The sequence below is a fragment of the Pelodiscus sinensis genome, chromosome 9 (assembly GCF_052426305.1).
Source record: "Pelodiscus sinensis isolate ZL-2025 chromosome 9, ASM5242630v1, whole genome shotgun sequence".
NCBI classification, from domain to species: domain Eukaryota; kingdom Metazoa; phylum Chordata; order Testudines; family Trionychidae; genus Pelodiscus; species Pelodiscus sinensis.
In genome coordinates this window covers 60,801,339-60,823,851 of record NC_143060.1, presented here as the reverse complement: position 1 = coordinate 60,823,851, position 22,513 = coordinate 60,801,339, and the positions used below count along the sequence as shown (strand labels likewise).

The 22,513-nt window shown below is 54.1% G+C and overlaps 1 protein-coding gene across 1 annotated transcript in view; it reads left to right on the top strand.

The window, feature by feature from the left end:
* The first annotated feature begins 222 nt into the window (after positions 1–222).
* CACNA1E (calcium voltage-gated channel subunit alpha1 E) overlaps positions 223–22,513 on the top strand; it is a 264,872-nt gene continuing 242,581 nt past the window's right edge. The window contains exons 1-2 of the mRNA XM_075936805.2: positions 223–264; positions 6,997–7,471. Of these exons, the coding sequence (XP_075792920.2) occupies positions 7,023–7,471 (449 nt within the window). The 5' untranslated portion in view covers positions 223–264; positions 6,997–7,022. The remainder of the gene's footprint in view (positions 265–6,996; positions 7,472–22,513) is intronic.

The following is a 22,513-nucleotide window of genomic DNA, read 5'->3' as shown; positions in this document are numbered from 1 at the left end:
GCTGGGGTCCCGGCAACCAGCTTGCCATGGGCAGGCAGCTGCTCCAGGCTGGCCCTAGTGGCTGACTGGTCCAACTGGGTGGGGGTTGCTCCAGGCTGGGCCCCTGCAGGTGGGGTCTTGCCATCCAGGCCACCATGGCTGGCCGACCACTGGGGTTTGGACAGATCCAATGAACCTAATGCTTACCAGACAACCGGTTAACCTTTTACATCCCTACTTTCCAGGTCTTTCATCTCCTGATGTCTGAATGTCAAGTCACAGAAGGTGAGCATTCAAAATCTCAACCAAGCTGGCTTCCCCACCTCTTGTTTTTATTGGCTGAGAGTCTGAGCAAGGAACCGCTGGCAGGGTTAACCACCCTGGAGCAGAGCCAGGAGAAAGTAACATTTGGCTGCTTGGCATTTATAGTCAACCTCGCCCAATGCTCTTGACTCATATTCCTTCCCCCGATCACTGCAGAGGCAGGAGCAGTAAACGGCAGCATCTTCTATTTGTAATCCCTGTTATCTTCCAGGCACCGTACTACCACAGGCTGAGGAGGTACCATATGTCTGAGAGCAGTCCTCCTAAAAAAATTTGTCCGATGGCTCTCAGTTTTATTGAGGCATTCCCCTGACGCACAGCTTTGGCCCTGAGCTTTCCTGACACAAGCGCCACATAAATACCCTGTTAACATCAATAACCGTGTCCAGCCAAACCATTCAAATTAGCTTTGTCAAAGCCCATATGACCTTTATTACCAGGGGTTATTCCCCAGAAATTCTACTGCCAGGGAATCCTGCTCCCTTGTAATGGGTCTACACTTTTACGCAGACTGTGATTTCAGCTGTGGCAAGTGAGTATAAATCCCGACAATGTCACACTAACCCATAACAAGGATTGTTGACGGGAAAAGGTGCCTCCCCCCAAAGGCAAACTAAAGTCCAGACAAGAAGAGCTACTGATCTAACTCCAGGAATGTGTTAAGCGCCTGCCTGGGTTTTAAAACCCACCGTCACTAAACCCAAATGGGTGTGTGGGAAATGAGGCCTATTGAAGGATACAAAAAGAGGAGGACGGACTCTTCTGCCCACCACTCCCTTTTGGGGGCTTGACAAGGAAAGCGACTTTTGAAGAAAAGCCGACGATTGTGCTGCTGGCTGGGTGAAAGAGAAGGGGAAGGCGTGAGCTTCGCTGTCATGGCTGCCACCCCACCCTGTTCTGCCTCAAGCTCCTTCAGCCTGCTCGTAATCAATGCCCCGACCTGAGCGGGCCAGACAGTAGGAGCCAGGAAACAAACCACCTTCCCCAGCTCCAGCTAAATCCTAAACCTCATCTGGGATTTGAGACTTTGTCTGATCCCCCCTCCCGTGTATCTTTTTCCGTCCCTACTTTATTTCTTTCCTGTCTCTCCTTCTTTCTTCTCTCTAAGGGTAGGACTGCCCTATGCAGCTTTTAGCAACGGGGCTGTGTTGACATAGTCCTGTCGCTAACTGTCAGCACAGATGATTACTGTTTAATTCCACCCTAATGTGCGGGTTTTGCTTTATCAGGAGAGTGCCCCTGTTCTTCGTGGGGGGGTTTTCAAGCACCTCTGAATGCCAAACATTTTGTCAGGCCAGTATAAGTGAAGACATAGCCTTAGAGTCTGGCTTAGCCGGCCAAGACTGCATATTTTGCAACACTGCTGTGCGCCTGTGATTAGAGAAGCAGGTAATGAAATGAAATCAAACAGCTGATGCTGGGCTGAGTTTGCCAGGTCTCAGAGTGGCTGATCAGACCATATGCTGGGTCTGTGTTTTCTCATCAGTGGGGTTGCAAGCGAAAGTCAATGCCAGACACAGAAGCTGCATTTTCTGTTGCCGCGGTTGTTTCCTTTCCCTTTGTGGGTGTGTTGTTTTCTAGGAAACGGGGTCAGACTTGAACAGCAGCAATGACAGCCCCAGCCCATATTAACTATTTTTTTTCTCTTTTCCCCCAAAAGGACGTTATGTCCTACATGAGCAAACCGGCACCAGGCTCCATGGACACTGGGAACGCTCCCGGTTCTAGGTCTTCCTCCAGCAGACCTGCTGGGCTACCTCAGGGTTACTCTTCTCAAGTGTCTGAGCAAGACGCCTTGAATTCAGGCAACCACGTGGCTCATCTGTGTCCACAAGCGTGTGAGACTGCAGGGCTGGAAGTACAATGTCCCGGTTTATCAAGGTCATCGGTCTGCTCCAGCACAGATCCAGCAGCAGACTTTGATGCGTCTTGTTGCCTTTGATGCCCTGGAGTCTGAAAGTGACGAGCCGCCAGAGATCTTAGTTGCTAACAATCCAGAGTTGGGCGCGCCGGTCGCTTTTCCTTTGCTGCCTCTTTGCTGGGATCTGGATGCTAGATTCATATTGCGGAAACATTTTGCGGTAGCCCTTGTCCAGCGTGTCAAGGTGTTCACGAAGGACGGCTGTTCCCAGCTGTCTGCCTCGTGTCTCTGGCCGTCCGCATGCATCCTGGGGTCTGTGTTGGACTTTTTAACAGGTGCTATTGGGAATGCCAAGGGGAAGTGGATTGCTCAATAAGCCATCCTCCAGCCAGGGATAAGCCTGGTCCGTGACCAACAGGGGAAGTCTCATCAGGGCGCTCCCGAAGGTACAGAAAATGCGATGCAGCACTCAGTGGCGTCTGTATCGGCGCAGCTGTTCTAATGTAGTTTCAGCCCCTTTCTCCGAGGCATCTGTCCAGAGCGCCTCTAAATTGCTTCGTGGACGGGGCTGCCTTTCATCTCTTGGCCACAGCCCCCGTTGCAGGGCATGAAGTGGCATCTCTGCGAACATTGTCTCTTGCTCATTATTTACCAGGGGTGTTTGCATCTCAACCCCATGGATTGCTCTCACCCAGAACTTCCCATTCCAGGGCTCCTTGAATCAGAGTTGTGCTAAGGGCCAGGCTTGACTGTGTATTTGTAACTGCGACTTCTCCTTGAGCTTCCCCCTCTTTCTACAGGCCTGTGGCGGATGGGCGCATGACGTCTGAACCTCACAGCGGCTTTACCCCCGGCCAGGCATGGGATGGGGCTGTTGATTTGGGATACCGAGAAGGATCTTTCTCCATCTGTTATGGTAGTGGGACCTCTAAGCCCACGAGAGTTTCCTCTGGCCCTCCTCCCAGTGGGAACACTTATTCCTAGCGAGATCCATTAGGAATATTGTGCTGGGAATCGTGCCGTCGGCAACCTCCACTTTTCCTGACGCCCCTCCTCCTTTCCTTTGGGTCAAGCTGCTATTTCCAAATGACCTTGACGTTTTCTGTGACTGCTGTGAGGCCACAGGGCCAACCAGGGGAGAGCTAGCCCCCCTCACCTGGGTCAACTGGTGGCGTGTGGGTCGCGTGCCTATCTGCTTCCTCCAGCGATTCAAGCAAGGCACCCAGTGGCATTTCTCTCCTTGGTTGTAGCGTGGTGGCTTGTCGATCGCATGGGATCTATTCCAAACGGGCCCAGGGTGGGGAAGTGGCTGCCCCATGCCGCGGGGAGCAGAGTTACTCTGGATGCAAAGGTTTGGCCTGGTGACCTCAGAGCTGAGGGTTCAGATTCAGGAGCAATTCACCCAACTCCAGCCAGCCTCCCTACTCCGCTACGGCTCCTCATCCCTGCTGCTCACACACACAATCAGTCCAGCCCTGTGCTGCCATTCCTGCTACCTGCCAAGAGTCAAGACTCAGAGCCCTCTTGATTTTGATGGGAAACTGGAAAATTAGTAGCTGACAGGCTGGATAGAAGCAGTGTGTCTGCTTGTGTAGCCCACACACCTGCTGGCTGTGGCGCACTGTCCCATGCAGCGGCACTGAGACCACTCCCAGAGAGCGAATGACTTTGCTCTACAGCCTTAGCTGGGAGCTAGCTGGCTTTTAATTCACACTGTAGAACAGTGTTTCTTAAACTTTTTAAGACCGAGGAACACCAAATAATAATTTTTTTTTATGAGGAACACCAAGGATTTTTTGTTGAGGGGGGGTAAAAAAAGTTGGGGGGAGATTTATTGAGCACAAAAAAAAAGTTGCCTGCCCCTTTAAGGGCGGCCATTTTGAACTCTGTTGTTCTCCGTGGCACACCAGTGTGCCGTGGAACACAGTTTAAGAAACACTGCTGTAGAGGCTCATGCACCAAGCTCCAGAGGTCCCAGGTTCGGTTCCGCCTGTCGGCATTACACATGCATGTTTGTAACCCAGCTTCTTCTCCAAGCCCATCACTAAATCCACTTCCTTCACCGCCTGATGGGGAAGTTTGCTTGTTAAGTCAGCGTAAGTTTCCTGACAGGGCTCTGTTGCTGCTGTAGCACAGGGTCTTTCTAGCTTGCTGGTTTCAATATGTAACGCAGCAGGTTTTGCTTCACCGAGGTTCGGTTGCCGAGCTGTGTCGGTGCCTCTGTTGCAGTGCTCAGGTAGCTCTGGAGGGGCTGCTTGCCTGGAGGAGCCTGTCCTGCAGTCACTTGTGGGATTCTGGAAGAGCTATTCCTCCATGCTATAGGTTCTTCCCTTTGTTACCTATACTAGTTGTTTATGCAGCTCCCAGTCACCAATGGGAGGCAGTTGCTAAAAGGCCTTTCCATTGTCGGGATACTCTGGTGCTATAAGAATGGCCATACTGGGTCAGACCAAAGGTCCATCTAGCCCAGTATCCTGTTTGCCAACAGGGGCCAAAGCCAGGTGCCCCAGAGGGAATGAACAGAACAGGGAATCATCAAGTGATCTATCAGCTGTCACCCATTCCCAGATTCTGACAATCAGGCTAGGAACACCGTCCCTGCCTATCCTGGCTACCAGCCATTGATGGACCCTAGCCTCCATGAATTTATCTAGCTCTTTTTTGAACCCTTTCAAAGTTCTTATCTTCACAACATCCTCTGGTAAGGAGTTCCACAAGTTGGCTGTGCATTGTGTGAAGAAACCCTTCCTTTTGTTTGTTCCTAATTTCATTTGGTGACCCCTAGTTCTTGTGCTCTGGGAACAAGTAAACTATGCCTTATTCACTTTCTCCACAGCAGTCATGGTTTTATAGACATCCATCAGACCCGCCTCAGTCTCCTCTTTTCTAAGATGGAGGCCCCAGGGCGGGAGGGATAAGGGACGCCCTGATGGTCAGGTGGTGGGCCGAGTTCTTTTTAATCTCTCCTGAGATGGCAGCCGTTCCAAACCCCTAGCCATTTAAGTTGTCCCTTTCTGCTTTTTCCAGTGCCAAGATATCTTTTTTTGAAATGAGGTGACCGCATCTGCACATAATATTCAAGATGTGGGCGTACCATGGATTTATACACAAGCAATAAGATAGTCTCTGTCTTCTTCTCTATCCCTTTTTTAATGATTTCTACTGTTCTGTTTGCTTTTTTGACTGCTGCTGCATGTTGAGAGGATGTTTTCAAGTGCATTCTCCACAGTGACTCCAAGTTCTCCCTCTTGAATGGCAACGGCTAATTTAGTGCCCATCAATTTGTACGTATAACCGGGATTGTTTTCCACTGGGCATTACTTTGCATTTATCCACGTTAACATTCATTTGCCGTGTTGTTGCCCTCGTTGTGTGAAATCCTTTGGAACCTCTTCACATCTGCTTTGGACTTCACTCCCTTGCGCAGTTTAGTGTCACCTGCAAATGTTGCCACCTCACTGCTGACCCCTTTCTCCCGATCCTTTATGAATGTGTTGAATCGGATGGGTCCCAGTACGGACCCTGGGGGGACACCCCAGTGACCTCTCTCCACTCTCCCTTTATTTCTACCCTTGCTTCTCAGACTGCTCCTTTGCCCGGATGAGAAGTCAGTGTGCAGCCGCGGGTGTGGCCTGGCTTTCTGAGCGGGCAAATGCGCCGTAGCTGTTGCTCCTTCTCTTGTGGCCTGCCCAGCCCTGCAAATCATGGCCACGTGCCCAGGCCCACACAGAAACCCCCAACCGCGGAGCCCACAGCACTGCCACAGGCGCAGGGGCTCACGCTCTCGGCAGGCAGACAGCGCCACCTACTGTCGCAGATGCAGGTTGAAGTTTTGTCCCGCACCCTCCTCATCTGCCACCGGCTTGCGGGAGTGGGAGCAAGTTGGCGACCGTCTGGCTCTTGGGAGAGCGAGCGTGGGGAGGAGGGAACATTTGGAGCAGGCCGGACGAGACCTCTACCGCTGTTGCTGCAAAGTCTGAGCCAGTGGTTAAGTTCGATTTAGGCAGGAATTTGGGGTCCCCTTTCCCACCCAAGTGAAGGGACGCAGTGAAAATCAAGATGGGGATCCCCCTGCTCAGCAAAGGCCTTGAGCAATAAGGTGTTGCAGGCAGGGACTGAATGGCCATTTCCCTCCCTCTATGTGGCGCATCCTGTCACAGGCAGGTACCCGGAGACAAGGTTTTTGTTCAACTTTTCTGTAGTGGCGGCAGGACACACAGCCCCCTTGGGATCCCGTTTCCTGCTCTCACCCCTCCCCGGCTGGGTGGCGGTGGGTGGGGTGGCCGTGCTGCAGGTGGGGAGTAGGGATGTTCAATATCGGTTAATTGAATAGTCGATTAACCTCATGAATTCTTATTGGTTAGTCGACTATTTTATGGTCCACAGGCAGCCCCTGTCCGATGGGACCCGGACCTGGCACAAGCTGGAATTGAGCCAGGCTCGCTGCCCGCCTGGCTCCTAATACACTTTAAATGCAGAGCTGCAGCGGGGGTAGGTCCAGGACCCAGTGCAAGCTGGGGCTGAGCTGGGCTACTGGCCAGCCCGCTACAAAATTTACTGGGGAAGGGGGAAATGTGTAGGCCATAGTATTAACTGATAAGCTTTTGCTTAGCGGTTAATCGACTGTACTATTATATCCCTAGTGGGGAGGGTATGCTGGGCTGGTTTTAATGGGCTACAGGGGAAGTTCCGCCCCCCCCGGGCTCGGAAGAAGGGGGGCTGCAAACGTGAGGAGTAAAGGAAAACGTTGGGGTGACCCTAAAGAGCCCTGGTGCTTGTCACTGCTCCCAGGAGCGGGCCGTTCATTCCCCCGTCTCTCTTGTGCCCTCCAGAGTGATGTGCTGCGCCAGCGCCGAAGATGCTTGGACTCAGCGCGTGCTCCCTCAGTGCTCACACGCTCCCCGAGGCCAGCGCCTTCGTGGCCAGCGGCGTCGCCGAGCTGGATGCCGACTCCCGCCGCTACGTCCTGGCCCTCCCCGAGGAAGAGACGTGGCGCAAGCCCCCGCGAGGCGTGATGCAAGCCACCCAGTCCGGCGGCCTGCTGGAGCCCGAGGCCTCGGGGGAGGCGCTGGTCTCGCGCACGGCCAGTTCTGACACCCTCTATGAGCCACCATCCCGGGAAGGGGAGGCCGGCCTGGGCATGGAGGGGAGCGGCGCTTTTGAGCTGGGCCTGAGCCAGTACATCCCAGTGAGCCCGGACGTGATCAAGCGCCGGCGAGGCGGGCTGATCGAGCAGCGGGACATCATCAAGGCGCACGAGGCTCACAAGATGCAGAGCACGCCACAGGCGAGGCGGAAGGAGTGGGAGTAAGTACCCGGCCGGCCCCGGGGCGGCTCTCCAGGTGACTTCGCCCTGCTCCCTAGAGAGGGGAGCTCAGGTCTCTGGCCCCAGAGGCAGTGGGGTGTCTGCAGGGGGGGAAAGCATTGCACAATTGCCCTCCCACCATGACCCCAGAAGGGAGCCAACAGCAGCCAGAAAGATGGGCCAGCCTATTGCGTGGGCCCTTTGTGGAGCAGAGAGAAAGAGGGGGAGGGATTGTGGAGGCCTCGCCTGCTAAACTACCACTGCCAGTATCATCCCCTGCCCCACCCAGCCTGCCCTCCCGCCTGCAGGGAGCCATTAGACACCAGACTGGAAAATCCCTGGGGTCTTTTCTGCCCCATGTCTCTGGGAAAGGGCCAGATCCTTGACCGGCTCTTTGGCCTGGGAGATGGATCCCAGCCTCCCTGCGTGTTGCCAGTTTTGCACACCGGGCATTGCCATTCATCTTTTGGCCCCACTCCTGGGTCCTCCCCACCAGGGCTGCCTTCATGGGGCTGCGTGGCCAATGGGAATTGGGCTTTGCGCGGGGTGGAGGTCGGTACCTGTGACATAGTGGGCTGCACCATATTAGGCAGTTCAGTACCGGCTGAACCTCTGTTAACCGGGACTCTCTGCTCTAGTAACATCCATGGTCCGGCATGAATGTTGCAGGACCAGAGAGTCCGAGTGGAGGGCTGGTGTCCAGTTCTGTGGGACCGGGAGCCTGGTGCGTGGCTGTGGAGTTGCCTGGTGAGGCTGGGGGCCTGGTCTGTGGCTGCAGGGTTGCCTTGTGATGCTGGGGGCCTGGTGTGCAGCTTAGGGGTTGCCTGGTGAGGCTGGGGGCCTAGTCTGTGGCTGCGGGGTTGCCTTGAGATAGTGGGGGCTTGGTGCACCACAGCAGGGTTGTTTGGCGAGGTTGGGGGCCCAGGGTGTGGCAGCTGGATTTCCCGCTGAGGCTGGGGGCCTGGTGCACCACAGTGGGGCCAGCAGGAGGGGGGCATGTGGCCTCTTGCTGGTAGCTAAGCCAGGGCTGCGGGGGTTGGTGGCAGGGGAGACAGGAAGACCTCCCCTGGTCTGGCAAAATCCCTCATGCAGGGTCAGTCAGGTCCTGAGGTTGCCGGACCAGGGAGGTCCAACCTGTACTCATCAGTCAAGACCAAACAGAATTCATCTCTCTCCCCTCTCTGGGTTGTAGGGGAATATCTGACTGTAACTACACTTGAATGCCAGGAAAAAGCTCTCTATACATTCCTTTGGTTTCCTCGGTGATGGGTGTTTCGTTGTATTGTGTAGTGGGGAAACCCAACAGGCATAAAATCCCTGAGGTAACTTTGATCTTTACACACAGTCTCCAAGGGAACGGGGCACAGTCTAAACTAGCGACACTTATGGCACCAGAGGCTCTAAGGCCAGCTCTGAAAGGAGAGTGTGACTGTCTGGTAGGGCAGAGACAGGGAATGAGCTAACGTCTCTGGAACCGGGGACCTGAAAACGACGCTGCAGGCAGTGAGCTGGACGGCTTGATCCTTTGCCGAACAAGCAGACGTAGTTTCCAGGTGAATATGACTGCCTCCTGGAAGCGATTGATTCGAAATGGATCCTGGATGGAACAATGTTCCGTCGAATGTTTTCCATCCAGGTGCGGAAAATGTTTTGTTCAGTGCACCTAGGCATGTGCAAATGTGCACCACTAATAGAAACTCAGGCTGCCAGCGGCGGGTGCTCTGCAAATCTGCCGGGCGGCATTTGAATCTCTCCTGGGTGGCCACTGAAATGCTCAGCGTATGGGGAACACTGTTCCAGATGCTGATCGTCTGGCTTCACACTTCTTGCTTATTATGTAAGTTCCATGCCGCTGACGTGTGTAGATTATTAGCTTGTCAGCCACGTCTTCCTTGGGGGAATTTTAGCCCTCCCCAGGTAGGCTCATGCCAGTAGGGTTGTTTGCCTTGCCTGTGGTCATGTGTAGCATCTGTCTTGGGCCTCGAGCTCGTCTGAATGAAAATAGGGGTCTAATGAGAAAGGGACTGGGCCATCGGGATTGAGCGGCTAACAGACTAACTCGGGGAGGTGACTGGGAGGGGATGCTGGGCAAAGGCAGTGGGGCTTGGGGGAGCTGCCGCTGGAAAGCACCACTACAGAATCCATTTCCCTGTCAATTGACCAGAACGGCTGCGCTGGGTGCCCAGGTGGAGATGCCGAGGTCCTGGCGGAGTCCTCGTCCTGGTCAAGCACAGATAGTTGCACGCGTCTCTCCTTGGCACGCTGGTCCCTTTAGACACGCCCGCCCCCCACCCGCTTTGTGCCAGGCAGCCAACCCTCGCCCGCTTTGTGCCAGGCTCCCGTCCCTCGCCCGCTTTGTGCCAGGCTCCCGTCCCTCGCCCGCTTTGTGCCAGGCTCCCGTCCCTCGCCCGCTTTGTGCCAGGCTCCCATCCCTCACCCGCTTTGTGCCAGGCTCCCATCCCTCACCCGCTTTGTGCCAGGCTCCCATCCCTCGCCCGCTTTGTGCCAGGCTCCCGACCCTCGCCCGCTTTGTGCCAGGCTCCCATCCCTCACCCGCTTTGTGCCAGGCTCCCGTCCCTCGCCCGCTTTGTGCCGGGCTCCCGACCCTCACCCGCTTTGTGCCAGGCTCCCATCCCTCACCCGCTTTGTGCCAGGCTCCCGACCCTCGCCCGCTTTGTGCCGGGCTCCCGACCCTCGCCCGCTTTGTGCCAGGCTCCCGTCCCTCGCCCGCTTTGTGCCAGGCTCCCATCCCTCACCCGCTTTGTGCCAGGCTCCCGTCCCTCGCCCGCTTTGTGCCGGGCTCCCGACCCTCACCCGCTTTGTGCCAGGCTCCCGTCCCTCGCCCGCTTTGTGCCAGGCTCCCGTCCCTCGCCCGCTTTGTGCCGGGCTCCCAACCCTCGCCCGCTTTGTGCCAGGCTCCCATCCCTCACCCGCTTTGTGCCAGGCTCCCGTCCCTCGCCCGCTTTGTGCCAGGCACCCGTCCCTCGCCCGCTTTGTGCCGGGCTCCCAACCCTCGCCCGCTTTGTGCCAGGCTCCCATCCCTCACCCGCTTTGTGCCAGGCTCCCGTCCCTCGCCCGCTTTGTGCCGGGCTCCCGACCCTCACCCGCTTTGTGCCAGGCTCCCGTCCCTCGCCCGCTTTGTGCCAGGCTCCCGACCCTCGCCCGCTTTGTGCCGGGCTCCCGACCCTCGCCCGCTTTGTGCCGGGCTCCCGACCCTCGCCCGCTTTGTGCCGGGCTCCCGACCCTCGCCCGCTTTGTGCCGGGCTCCCGACCCTCGCCCGCTTTGTGCCAGGCTCCCGTCCCTCGCCCGCTTTGTGCCGGGCACCCGACCCTCGCCCGCTTTGTGCCGGGCACCCGACCCTCGCCCGCTTTGTGCCAGGCACCCGACCCTCGCCCGCTTTGTGCCGGGCACCCGACCCTCGCCCGCTTTGTGCCAGGCTCCCGTCCCTCGCCCGCTTTGTGCCAGGCTCCCGTCCCTCGCCCGCTTTGTGCCGGGCTCCCGTCCCTCGCCTGCTTTGTGCCGGGCTCCCGACCCTCGCCCGCTTTGTGCCAGGCTCCCGTCCCTCGCCCGCTTTGTGCCGGGCTCCCGACCCTCGCCCGCTTTGTGCCAGGCTCCCGACCCTCGCCCGCTTTGTGCCAGGCTCCCGACCCTCGCCCGCTTTGTGCCGGGCACCCGACCCTCGCCCGCTTTGTGCCAGGCTCCCGTCCCTCGCCCGCTTTGTGCCGGGCACCTGACCCTCGCCCGCTTTGTGCCAGGCACCTGACCCTCGCCCGCTTTGTGCCAGGCTCCCGACCCTCGCCCGCTTTGTGCCGGGCTCCCGACCCTCGCCCGCTTTGTGCCGGGCTCCCGACCCTCGCCCGCTTTGTGCCAGGCTCCCGACCCTCGCCCGCTTTGTGCCAGGCACCCGACCCTCGCCCGCTTTGTGCCACCTGCACCAAGAGCGAGCCCCTCTTGTTTGCTGTGAGAGCAGCTTCTGGCCCTGGGCACAGGCGGCTGGAATTGACATGTGGGCTTTGCAAGGGCCACCTGCCTCGTTAGCTACTGGATCCCGCCCAGGCCGCCAAATGAACAAATGATGGACAAGCAGAAGGCTGGGGGAAGGAGCCCTTCATTACCGTGTCCCTAAAATAGCAGATCTCTGAGCTGTCTGGCTGCAGTTTTATTCCAGGCCAGTGAAATGAATCCTCGCTGCTTGTGCAGATGCTCCAGGGCATGAGCCGTGCCTTTCGCCCCTGTGGGGGGGGGGGTGCTCGGTCCAGCTGGAAGCCTACAGCTGGCCGTTCTCCCGGAGACTTAGCGATCTGGGAAATACACAGAAAAGTCCTTCTTGGCCCTGTCTCACCCCCCCCCCTTCCTTTCCCTTTTTTTTCTTTTTTTCTTTTCCTCCCCCATCTCCTTCCCCTTGCCTATTTATTTCAAGTTTTCCTGTCCCCTACTCATAACTCCGGTCTTGTGATGAAGTGGGCTGTGCCCACGAAAGCTCATGATCCCATCGACATATTTTGTTAGTCTTCAAAGTGCTACCAGACTCTTTGTTGGTTTTTTTCTCTAACAGACTAACTCGGCTACCCCCTGAAGCTCCTTCGTGTGCGTGCGTCTCTTCTGTTGCTTAATCCGCTTGTTCCCCCCATTGGCAGATGGAAGTACTGCAATCACGGAACGTATGGGACCGAGCCTTGGCAGACGTGGTTCTATTCCACATCCACCACTGATCTGCCGTGTGATCTCAGGCAACTCATTTCTCCTCTGTGCCTCGCTTCCCCCTGGCCCCGCCTGCTTTGCCTGTTCAGACTGGAAGCACTTAGGGGAAGTTGTCTGCCACAGGCCCATAGGCAGCAAGTAGAGAGGCAAGGCGGGCAAAGCCTTCCCTGGGCCTTAGCGCTCCCCTGCTCCCCCCTTATAATTCCGTTCCTGCAGGCTTCCACAGCAAGCTGCTGCAGACTGGTGAGTCTCCCCCCACCCCACGTGGCTCTGAAACGTGAAAAAGCCTTCCAGCTTGCCGGATCTAGGAGCATAACATGGAACCTGTGAAAGAGCCACGAAGTGGTAATGAGGCCGTGTAACCGGCACGTGCCTCCCCAGAGGTCGTGGTTTCTGAATTTACCGACAAAACTAGGTGTGTGCAGGAATGGCTCGAAAGCCACCTTTGCAGGTCTGGTTCCAAACACGGCTTATCTCGACAGGTAGGTCTGCCTAGGCTGACAAGTGTCAGAGGGGTCGCCGTGTTAGTCTGGATCTGCATAAACAACAAGAAGTCCTGTGGCATCTTATATAGACTAACAGATTTATTCGATGTATGTATCTGACAAAGTGGGTCTCTGTCCATGAAAGCTTATGCGCCAAGAAATCTGTTTGTCTGTAAGGTGCCACGCGACTTCTTGCTGCCTAGGCTGCAGCATCGTGGTTCTGTCTGCATTGCTCATACTGGCTAGCCAGTAAAACTGGATGGATTTCCCTCTTGAGTTCTCCAGTAATTGATCCATGCTGATATGCTGATAGACCGGCTCAGTAGACGGCTGAAGACAATTAGTTGGATCACTTACAATGTCTGTTGTTTGTCTCCATCTAGTGAGGAAATGATGGTAGACTCGACCTGGCTATGAGAGGGTGGGGACGGAGGTGCCAGCTCTCCTTTCTACGTGGGTCGTCAGGCTGGTATACCAGGGCCTTTAATACACTTTCCAGGGCGCCCCTTCTTTCGGGGAAGAGTGTCCCATTAGTCTGGAGATGGTCTCAGGGAAAAGTAATAATTCCCAGAGGTCAGCATGTGATTGGATCAGGAGGTGGCTTGGCTGCAGAGGAGGGAAACTTTGCCAGAACTTTCTGATCTGAACCCGGCGGTTTAAAGCGTCACTTTCTCAGATCTTGATTTGATGATTTGCACAACAGGGTCCTTTAAAATCAGTGGCTCTAGTCTACGCAGGAAGGATCGCGGGGAGGGGAGTGGCAACGTGGGTCAAAAGTGGCATTACCTGTTTGAGAGTCAATGAGAACACTGCAAAAGCGGCGAGGAGTCCTGTGGCACCTTATAGACTAACCAAAGTGTTGGAGCATAAGCTTTCGTGGGCAAAGACCCACTTCGTCAGATGCATGTAGTGGAAATTTCCAGAGGCAGGAATAAATATGCAGGCCAGGATCAGGCTGGAGATGAGGAGGTGGATCCAATCAGGGAGGATGAGGCCCACTTCTAGCAGCTGATCTGGAGGTGTGAATTCCAAGAAAGGAGAAGCTGCTTTTGTAGTTAGCGAGCCATTCACAGTCTTTGTTTAATGAGAACACTGAAGAAAGTGATTAGTGTCCTAACAGATAAAACACCAGACAGGGCATTAGCTGGTGTCTACAGGAGTGGTCTTATACTAGCTGCCAGCAACTGGCACCCTAGGCGAGCCATGCAATCGGCACCCCCCCCTCCAAACCCCTCAATGATAGTGCGCCACCATTTGGCACCCCTTTGTGCCTCATTTAACTTGGCGCCCTAGACGACCACCTAGTTTGCCTATATGGATGGGCCGCCCCTGGGTGTGTGCTCCCCACTGCCAAAATCACATTGGGGGTCAGAGTGGCCAGTGCCCTTATCTGTAAGGTGTAGGGGGAAAAAAGCCGTGTACTCATGGAAGACTTCAGTTTGAGAGACAGACGGCTGGTGGTCTCACGCTGCTGCCGGTACTAAACGTTCTTGGAATTTCTAAACATTATAGATAACAATTTACAAACTCTGAAAGTCTTGAAACCAACACACGGGGATTCTTTTATTAGACCTTGTCCTAACAGATGAAGAGGAACTCATCATAGAACTAAAAATTAATGATAGCTTAGTAATGACTTCGCTTAGCATGCTTCAGTCCCATTTGTAATGTGCAACAGAACAGAGTCCAGCCCAGTAATAAATATACGTGGTGCTTCATTAGGGCCTGTTTCACAAGGCTGAAAACCATTATGAGCCAAAGCAGCTGAGATGAAGAATTTAATCAGACAATATGAATTTTGAACCATTTAAGAACACCCCCAAAAACCCACAGTTGTGAAGGAAACCCATGTTTGTTAAAACTCCAATCTGGTTTAGAGAGGAAGTGAAGGAAGCCAATAAATAAATAACAATGGAAAGAAAAGGTAAGCTGATAGTAATGAATATAAATCAGAAGTCAGGAATTGTAGCCTGTTGCTTCCCTTATCAGTTTTCTACAAGAAGAAATCTTAAGCCAGCAAGTTAAGGGCAATGAGGAGTTTTAAAATATATTAGAAACAAAAAGAATCTTGACTATGGTATTGATCCATTACTAGATGGAAACTGTAGATGTATCAATAATAATGCAGTAAAGCAGTTATGTTTTATATTTGGTGGGAAAACAGATGCTCTTGTCTTCTCTTAGGAACACTCTTTTCATTTCACTAGTTATTATTGGAGGGTATTAAACAGTAGCTACTAAAGTTAGGCACTTCAAAATCAGCAAGTCTGGAGAACTTGCACCCAAGAGTTTTAAAAGAGCTGTCCAAGTAGCTCACTGGACCTTTCGTGTTGCTTTTCAAAAACTCTTGGAATGCTGGGGAAGTTCCAGAAGATACTAGAAGGCTAATGTTGTGCCAGCTTTTAAAAAGGATAAAGAGAATGACCCAGGTAGATTGTAGGCCTCTCAGCCTGACATCAATCCTTGGCAAGATAATGAACTGACTGATATGGGATTCAGTTAATAAAGAATTCAAGAGGGGTAATGTAATTTATGCAAATCAGGATGGGTTTATGGAAAATTGATCCTGTCCTAACTAAAACGTTGAGATGAAATTGCAAGTTAGGTTGATAAACAGACTTCTATAAGGAGTCTGACTTGGTACTAGGGATGTAAAATCCCGTTTAATTGGATAACCGGGAGACTGGGAATAAAGTGTACATTTTTGATAGCAGGCCTGCCGACGGGGGTGGGGCAAATGGGGCAATTCCCCAAGGGCCCAGAGAATCAAAAGGGCCAGGAGCTATCGGCAGCTGGAACCCTGGGCCCCTTTGAATTGCTGCAGATTCGCGTGGCTCTGAGGTGGCGCTAAGGGCTGACTGCCGTAGGCCCCGTCTCTTCCGCTCTCGGTCCCACCCCTTCCAGGGGCATGGATCTGTCCTCCCCACCTTGCCTTGGGGCCCGTGGTGGCTGGTGGCCCCGCTGTTTGACAGCGAAGGTTATTAGGAATGGGAACGATTCACCAGGGTGGGGGTGGATTCTCCATCACTGGCAATCTTGAAATCAAGATGGGACGTGTTTCCAAGATACCCGCTCCAGGAGGAGGATGTGGGGAAACTCTGGTGTGTGTTTTGCAGGAGGTGAGAGGATCCAATCACAATGCTCCCTTCTGGCCGGGGGTCTATGATTTTTGCCCTTTTCTGTCTCCTAATGAGCAAAACCTAAGGGCTTCTTGGATTCGACCATGGCTGTCCGCAGTGTAGCCCCAGAGAGAAGTCTGGGTGTCAGCTGCCCTCTCCCTGGAACTGCAGAGCGCAAAGCGGATCCGCGGCGGGGAATCTCAGGCGGCAATTTCTATGCCCTGCGTCTGTCGGGCAGGACAGGGAACAGGCGAAGCACGGAATGCGGGAACACCGTTACGTGCATTTGACTCAGGCACGTGGCCAGTGAGGCTGCTGCTTATGCTGGAGGAGAGGACCCCGGATCAGAACGATTCTGTTTGTTCCATGTGGAGCAGAATCCAGTGTTGGCTTGTTCTGTGCATTAGGCCCTTAATATTGTATTTAATCATGTAGGGCTCAATCCTGCCCTGCCCAGAGCCAGGTTTGCAGTGGGTGAGGGAGTAGGGGAGCCAGGCAGCATCCGGCCTGGGGGAATTGCGTTCCCTGGGCTCAGGAGAGCACAGTGTGTGCAGGGCTGCCCAACGTGGGGCGGGGAGGGGTGGAGAGCTGTGGAGCTGTGATTTCACCTGGGTTCTGGTGGCCGTGCCCTCTCCTTGCTCTCCCCTCCTGTGGTGGTTCTGACCGCTGCTCCCAGCCTTCTCTAGGGTCCTTGAGGCCCAACCATGTGAGCTTTTGCGTGGCTGTCTTACCACGTGTGCTGCTTCCAAGGCCGGCTCTCCAGGGGTCAGCAGCAGAGAAACTGGCTTCTGCCAGTCCCTTTCCCGATCTCCAGGCACCGGGAAGAGCTTTGCACCATGGGGGGTGGATTTGGCAGCTCTCCCCACTCTTTGCTGGTGCTCTCTTCTCCCATTCGGTGGCTCCTCCTGCTTCCCTTCTGCTTGGATGCGTCTACAGGAGTCCTTACAGCCACTGCTTCTCTCTCCTCTCCCTCCCTACAGGCCACCTACCACGTGGGCGGGTGATGCCTGGGGGTCTGATCCATCCCTGCCGGAGCAGCAGTGCTGGAGTCAGGGCCAGCACACACTGCGGGAGTTGCTTGTGAGGCTGAGGTCTGATACTCGCCGCGTTCCTGTTTGGCTGGTGGGGGAGCCCATGTACCACGGGGAGGGCAAGGCAGTTACGTCTTCCTGCTGGGAGATTTGGGGTGCTGCACTCTAAGCCTGTGGGGGTAACGCCGTTGCATTGCCGTTGCGGGGGGTTTCCCGGCACTGTGACCCAAGACAGAGGAGAAACGGTTGTGTCCAAGGCCAGGGGGCTATGCTGTAGTTTAGAGGAGGTGTGGCCTTCAGTCGGTGTTTGGAGGACCCTGCTTTGTGATCGAGTGGGTGTAAGGCTGTGGAGCGGGGTGCCATGTGGTTCTCGTGGAGCGGGAGAGCCCAGGATGCCCAAGCGACAGCAAATGGCAGAATGCAGTCGTCTTTTTCCCCCTTCGTGTCCACACGGCTGTATTCTGATCACGTTACAGTACAGCTCTCCCGGACAGGGCTATTATAAACGATCTAATTAATACAGCAGACCACTGTTTCATTATTTAGACTGTGTGTGTTCTCCCCGGCTCATGCAGCTAAGAGTTATTGCCGTCATTTCTTCCCTCTTCTGGTATTCATGTCACTAATGCACTACTTATGGCGTCCAAGACTTAATTAAATCACCGGTGTCCGATGGGAAAGTGATGTGTAGCCTGGCCCAAATTCCCCAACCTGGAAAATTCACCAGGAAGGAGGGCCACCGATTCAGAAACAGGCCTTGTCTTGCTGCCTGTGGCACCATGGGAAGAGCATTTTAGAGCTGAGAGCGTGTGTGTGTGTGTGTGTGTGTGTGTGTGTGTGTGTGTGTGTGTGTGTGTGTGTGTGTGTGTGTGTGTGTGTGTGTGTGTGTGTTAGCCATGCACTTTGGAGAATGGGTGACAATAGTTTGGCATTGTTTGGACTCTTTCCAGGCGCTGAGTTGCAAGAAAGCCCTAGGGACAAAAGATGGGGATGACATTCACCCCCGGTGCAGCAGTGAAGTCCCAGGGTGCCCGGCTATTCGTGTGGGGGCGTTGGGCTCTGTGCGGAAAGCCCTGCTGTGGGAGATTTAGTGGCTTAACTTTGGCTAGTTCCTCCTTCTGCCGCCTGGTTCGCGAGAGCCGAGGAAGTTCTAGAGCAGCTGTGCAAACCAGCATTCCACCTCCCAACCCCGTCCAGCAGCCGGCTTCTTCACCAGTATTAAACCGATGGCACCCTCATTTCACAAGTGTACGTTTGTGGTTGCATAAGGAACGGGAAGGGAATCCAACCGCTTGAAGAAGTAATGAGATGTACCCGGTCACACTCTTGCAACTGGGGCAGTGTGTCTGGCCTGTGTACGCTGCGCACACAGTTCGGCACCAGATCATCAATCATTTTTAAAAGAGTCTTGGATGTTTATTGATCAGTCGACTCCCAACCGCATACAGAGTCTTTTTTTTTTTTTTTTGGTCTAAAAAACCAGACATCTAGCTTGGGCAGGGCTTGGCTAATTGGCCTGCTCGGGTTTATTGCCTAATAGATCATAGGGTTAGAGGAGGAGAGTTCATAGGGCCTTCTGACTATGCCCGGGAGGCCAGCCTAGAATGGTTGCCTGCAACGGGGTCCCGTCGAGCTTTTGCTGGTTGCGTGACTGACACGTTATTGGGCTGAGCCAGGGTGTCTCTGCAACGGGCCTGGTTCTTGAACTGCTGCACATGAGCGGACGCATGGCTGGCATCAGCTCACTTACTCTGGGGCCCAGATGGCTTTCCCTTCTGGTTCCAGCTGTTGAGTATCTCCCTGGAGGGTTTCAGCTTGTTGCCCCGGCCGTTGGTGAGAGGGGCCAGAGCCAGGACTTCCCTCTGTAAAACTCCCCCTCGCAGGCGTCTCTGCTCACCAGTTGTGATTCGGAGAGACGCCAGGCCAAGCGGACCCTGTCAATTTAATCAGTGCGTATTTAAAACCGGGAGACCTCTCTGAGGGTATGTCTACACTACCCCGCTAGTGCGAACTAGCGGGGTAATGTATGCATACCGAACGTGCAAATGAAGCCCGGGATTTGAATTTCCCGGGCTTTATTTGCATAAGCCGGCCGGCGCCATTTTTAAATGCCGGCTTGTTTGAACCCCGTGCCGCGCGGCTACACGCGGCACGGGCTAGATAGTTTGGACTAGCAAGCCATTCCGAACTATCTGTACGCCTCGTTCCACGTGGCTTGCTAGTCCGAACTATCTAGCCCATGCCGTGTGTAGCCGCGCGGCACGGGGTTCGAACAAGCCGGCATTTAAAAATGGCGCCGGCCGGCTTATGCAAATAAAGCCCGGGAAATTCAAATCCCGGGCTTCATTTGCACGTTCGGTATGCATACATTACCCCGCTAGTTCGCACTAGCGGGGTAGTGTAGACATACCCTGACTGATACAAAAAACAGGACTATGTAGCACTTTAAAGACTAACAAGATGGTTTATTAGGTGATGAGCTTTCGTGGGCCGGACCCACTTCCTCAGATCAAATAGTGGAAGAAAATAGTCACAACCATATATACCAAAGGATACAGTTAAAAAAAATGAACACATATGAAAAGGACAAATCAAATTTCAGAATAGAAGGGGGATGGGGGGGGAGGTAAATGTCTGTGAGCTAATGATATTAGAGGTGATAATTGGGGAAGCTACCTTTGCAATGAGTAAGATAATTAGCATCTTTGTTAAGACCCCAGCATAAAGTGTCAAATTTAAGCATGAATGACAGTTCAGAGGTTTCTCTTTCAAGTCTGGTGTGACACAACTTCTTGCTGGCAGCATAGTGTGTCTGGGGGGGCACTGCTTTCTGATTGGATGGCCCGAGTCACTGGCATCTCGCAGACAGAATGAATTCCTCCTTTCTAACGCCCCCATAAAATAGGGTAGCATCACTGTCCCCAAGGGAGCTGGGGACCTGAGATCCCAACGAGATACGGGCAGGGTTTTCAGCAAAGATCAGCAGCCCCGAGGGCAGGGAGGAGGGAGAGGACCAGATCCGCAAACCAGTTTGGTTTCTATATAAGAATCGGAACAAGGAATTTGTGGCAGACGTGAAAACTGAGCCAGACCTCCTTAGTCCGGGTCTGTTGCCTTAACAACAAAACTATCCCTCCTTGCAGTCGCTTTCCGGCGTTGGCTTTCAGACCCTGCCCTAGCCCAATGCTCTACATTCCGGGTAATGTTTTAAAACACAAACTAACTTTGGCTTTCCATGACGCTGTTGATTTTAATTTCTGTCCATGTTAATTTTGAACAATTTTCACAAACCCAACACTTTGGGCCCAAACTACCTGACAGTTCCTTATAACTGAGTGCCCTCATGGACTTTCTCTGCGCACACGTGCTGCTGCCCTTCATATTTTTCTTTTAGGATTTTCTTCTGGTCATTTTTCACTGAGATTGGAATGTATTTAGGGTTGCCAGATGGTTTAACAAAAATGCCGAACATCCCCCCTCTCCCCACCCAAAAAAAACCACAAGGGAAAAATTCTGTTGAGGGGAAAAAAAGGAGGAGACCAAAGTTGTTAAGAAAAAAAAGAGGAGGGGAAGGGGGAGACCAAAGTTGTTATGCAAAAGTTGCACCACTTCCTCCAGTTTGGGGCTACACACTAACCCCCAATGCACCCACTCCTCCCCCTGAGCCAGGCATCACCAGTGCCGGGAATGCCTCGCCCCAATAAAATCTCCCCCACAGAGCCAGGCACCGGAGGAATGGGATGGCCGGGTAAGTTAATCTTACTTTTAAAGAGGCTGCTCCTGCCTCCCAGCCCAGCTGCCTCAGCTCTCAGTGTGTAGAAGGTGGCATCACATGGCCAGCTCCCGGGTCTCTGCTGGTCACATCGGCCAGAGCAGTGTGTGCTCTGCTTCCAGCCCAGCCCAGCGCCCCCCGAGTGTGGTGCCTGGCAAGTGCCACCTTCGCTATGACTCTGCCGCGCTTCTCACTCCTCCGCCCCCACCAGACACGGCACGGGAAAATTGTCCCTGCCGGGCTTCCATCCCAGGAAAACACAAAATACCAGACATTTCACATGTCCGGTCTTTCCTGGTTTGTTTTTTTTACCGGACGGAGCCTGCAAATACCAGACTGTCTGGGTGAATACCGAACACCTGGCAACCCTAATATTTTGGTTTCTCCGTTGCTCATTTCTGGTTTAAAGCTTCACGCTGGGGAACCTGAATTAATGACAAAAAGGATACACTGATGTTGGCAATTTCAGATCCACTTTGTAACTGTAATTTACTCACCGGGTGTCTCATTACTAGAAAGCAGTCTGTAGGCCTACCTATCTCTGTATTCATCCGTATTAGAAACAGTTTATTTCTGCTTCAAGATCTTTGTTGTCTGGCATGCTTGTGGTGACAAGCTGCCCCGGGAATGTGACTCCTTGCCCTTTGATTAGCCCAGTGTCGGACTGAACAGGATTTCAAGTTGTTTACGGGCTTCTGGGGACTTAGCCTGGTTCTCGCTTTCCCAGCTGGCCCTGCTGCCTTAGGGAATGTCAGAGCCTCGTTGGCAAAGAGAGATGGCAGATTTCTCTGTGGTGTCCTGGTGCTGTGCATTCGCTGAGTCAGAGATGCTGCACTTAGCTCTCTGGTGCCCTTTTTGAGCCGAGCCCCTCAGAAATGAGGGAGGCTATAGTGCAAGTTTTAGCATGGAGGTGTGTTGGACTCAGTGTGATCAGGGCCTGTATCTTTTGCTAGCCTCGGACTGTTCACAGCTGATTAAGGCAGGGGCTCCAACCTGGTGCATGTGGTTAAGTGGCTAGAATCAAACCACATCCTACCGTCATTCAGGGTCCAAAACACCGACGCTCAAACCGCAGCTTCTCCCAGTTGCAGAGGGTTTCTCTAGTGTAGGGCTTCTCAGATTTCTTCATTGTATGGACCATAACCCAACATCCTCCAGGACATCTTCTAACCCAGGCCTGGGCAAAATACAGCCTGAGGGACGGATCCAGCCTGCAGGGTGCCCCAGGCAGGCTCCCCACTTGCGTTGCCCCACCCACACACCGCTCAGAAATGTGGCTGAGTGATGGTTTTTCTTTAAAAACTGAGGCCGGAGAGGAGGAGGAGGGAAAGCTTTAGGAGCGTCCTCTGCCCCCAACACAATCCCATTGGCTGATTTCTGGCCAGAAACCAGCCAATGGGAGCTGCCTGTTTCAATAACAGGCAGCCACGAAGCACAAGGGGCTCCAGGGCACTTGGCTGCTGCCTATGCAGGTGCGGGGCAGGCAGCAGGGTTCCCTCTAAACTGCCTGGCAGCCCAACTCCACAGCTGATGAATCAGCCCCGCCCAGTCAACTCCATGCACAGAGCCCTGGGCCTCTGGCTGGGAGGGGTTGATTCATCCCCTGTGAAGTTGGGGTGCCGGGCAGATTAGAGGGAACACTGACAGGCAGGGAGGCTGATTCAGGAACTGTTGCAGGCTGGTAAGTCTCCTGGCCAGACCCTGCCTCTGGCACCCTAGTCCCTCCCTTCCCCTACTCTCTGCCCCCCACTCCTGCCTCCTACTCCACATACTCAAATCCTCTGCCCCCCTTCTGTACCCATATACCCTCCTAGATCCGGCACCCCAATTTCCTGCCCCAGATCACAGCCCCTTCCCGCCCTAGCTCACCACCCAAATCCCTGCACCCCCTCCTGTACACCAATTCCCTGCCCTTGGTCACAATCCAACCCTATG